Here is a 691-nt window from a genome sequence, read left to right as displayed (position 1 = left end):
GGCACAGCATAGCCTTATGTCACCACCAGCTGCTAAGAGTTAACAGCTGTTGGTTTCCCATAATGCAATTATACACCCTCGTGGTCAGAACAATAAACAAATAAATGATGGGTGGGCAATTAAGTAGCAGTTAAGCCTTCCAAGAAAGTATGTCAACCAAATATGTTCTACTGGAAACATATTTGAATCAAGAATCGGGGATCCTCAGTCCAGAAACACCAAACAGGTGAGTCATGAAAGAACACCATTTCCTCCTGTCATATTACACAAGAGTGGGTATGATTAAATCAGCTTGTTATTAAAATATCATAGGCTGCCTCTACTCTGAACCTATTCAACATAAAATATTAAACAATGATAAAATGTAAGTTTTATTTTAAAGCAGTAGCATATAAAACATATAAAAGCTAAAACATCAGGACGAGCTTAGAAACACGATGTGTTGTGTGCACTTTGCTGGGGATGACATTCATAAAATATATTGCACAAATATACAGGAATGCTTGAAACATACATCAACGTCTGTCAAAGATCAAGGAAAATATTTAAAAACTTACAAAATTTGCAAAATATAAAGCTGTGCATAAACCTCACTAATTACGAAAAAAACATAAGCATTGCCAAATAGCGTTGGTTGGGGCAGTATGAGAGAAGGCAGATGTTCTGCGTTGTCATATTGTACTCATTTGTC

The 691-nt window shown here is 35.7% G+C and overlaps 1 protein-coding gene across 2 annotated transcripts in view; it reads right to left on the bottom strand.

Annotated features, from left to right (window-relative positions):
• Positions 1-358: 358 nt before the first annotated feature.
• Positions 359-691, bottom strand: part of LOC138262082 (probable global transcription activator SNF2L1) — a 1,420,807-nt gene continuing 1,420,474 nt past the window's right edge. For both annotated transcript variants that reach the window (XM_069211817.1, XM_069211826.1), the window contains one exon: positions 359-691. This exon is cut by the window's right edge and continues 76 nt beyond it. In XM_069211817.1, coding sequence (XP_069067918.1) covers positions 690-691 — 2 coding nt within the window. In that variant the 3' untranslated portion in view covers positions 359-689.

Source organism: Pleurodeles waltl, chromosome 2_1 (genome assembly GCF_031143425.1).
Source record: "Pleurodeles waltl isolate 20211129_DDA chromosome 2_1, aPleWal1.hap1.20221129, whole genome shotgun sequence".
NCBI lineage: Eukaryota > Metazoa > Chordata > Amphibia > Caudata > Salamandridae > Pleurodeles > Pleurodeles waltl.
The sequence above is the reverse complement of the archived record's forward strand: the minus strand, read 5'-3'. Positions and strand labels throughout refer to the sequence as shown.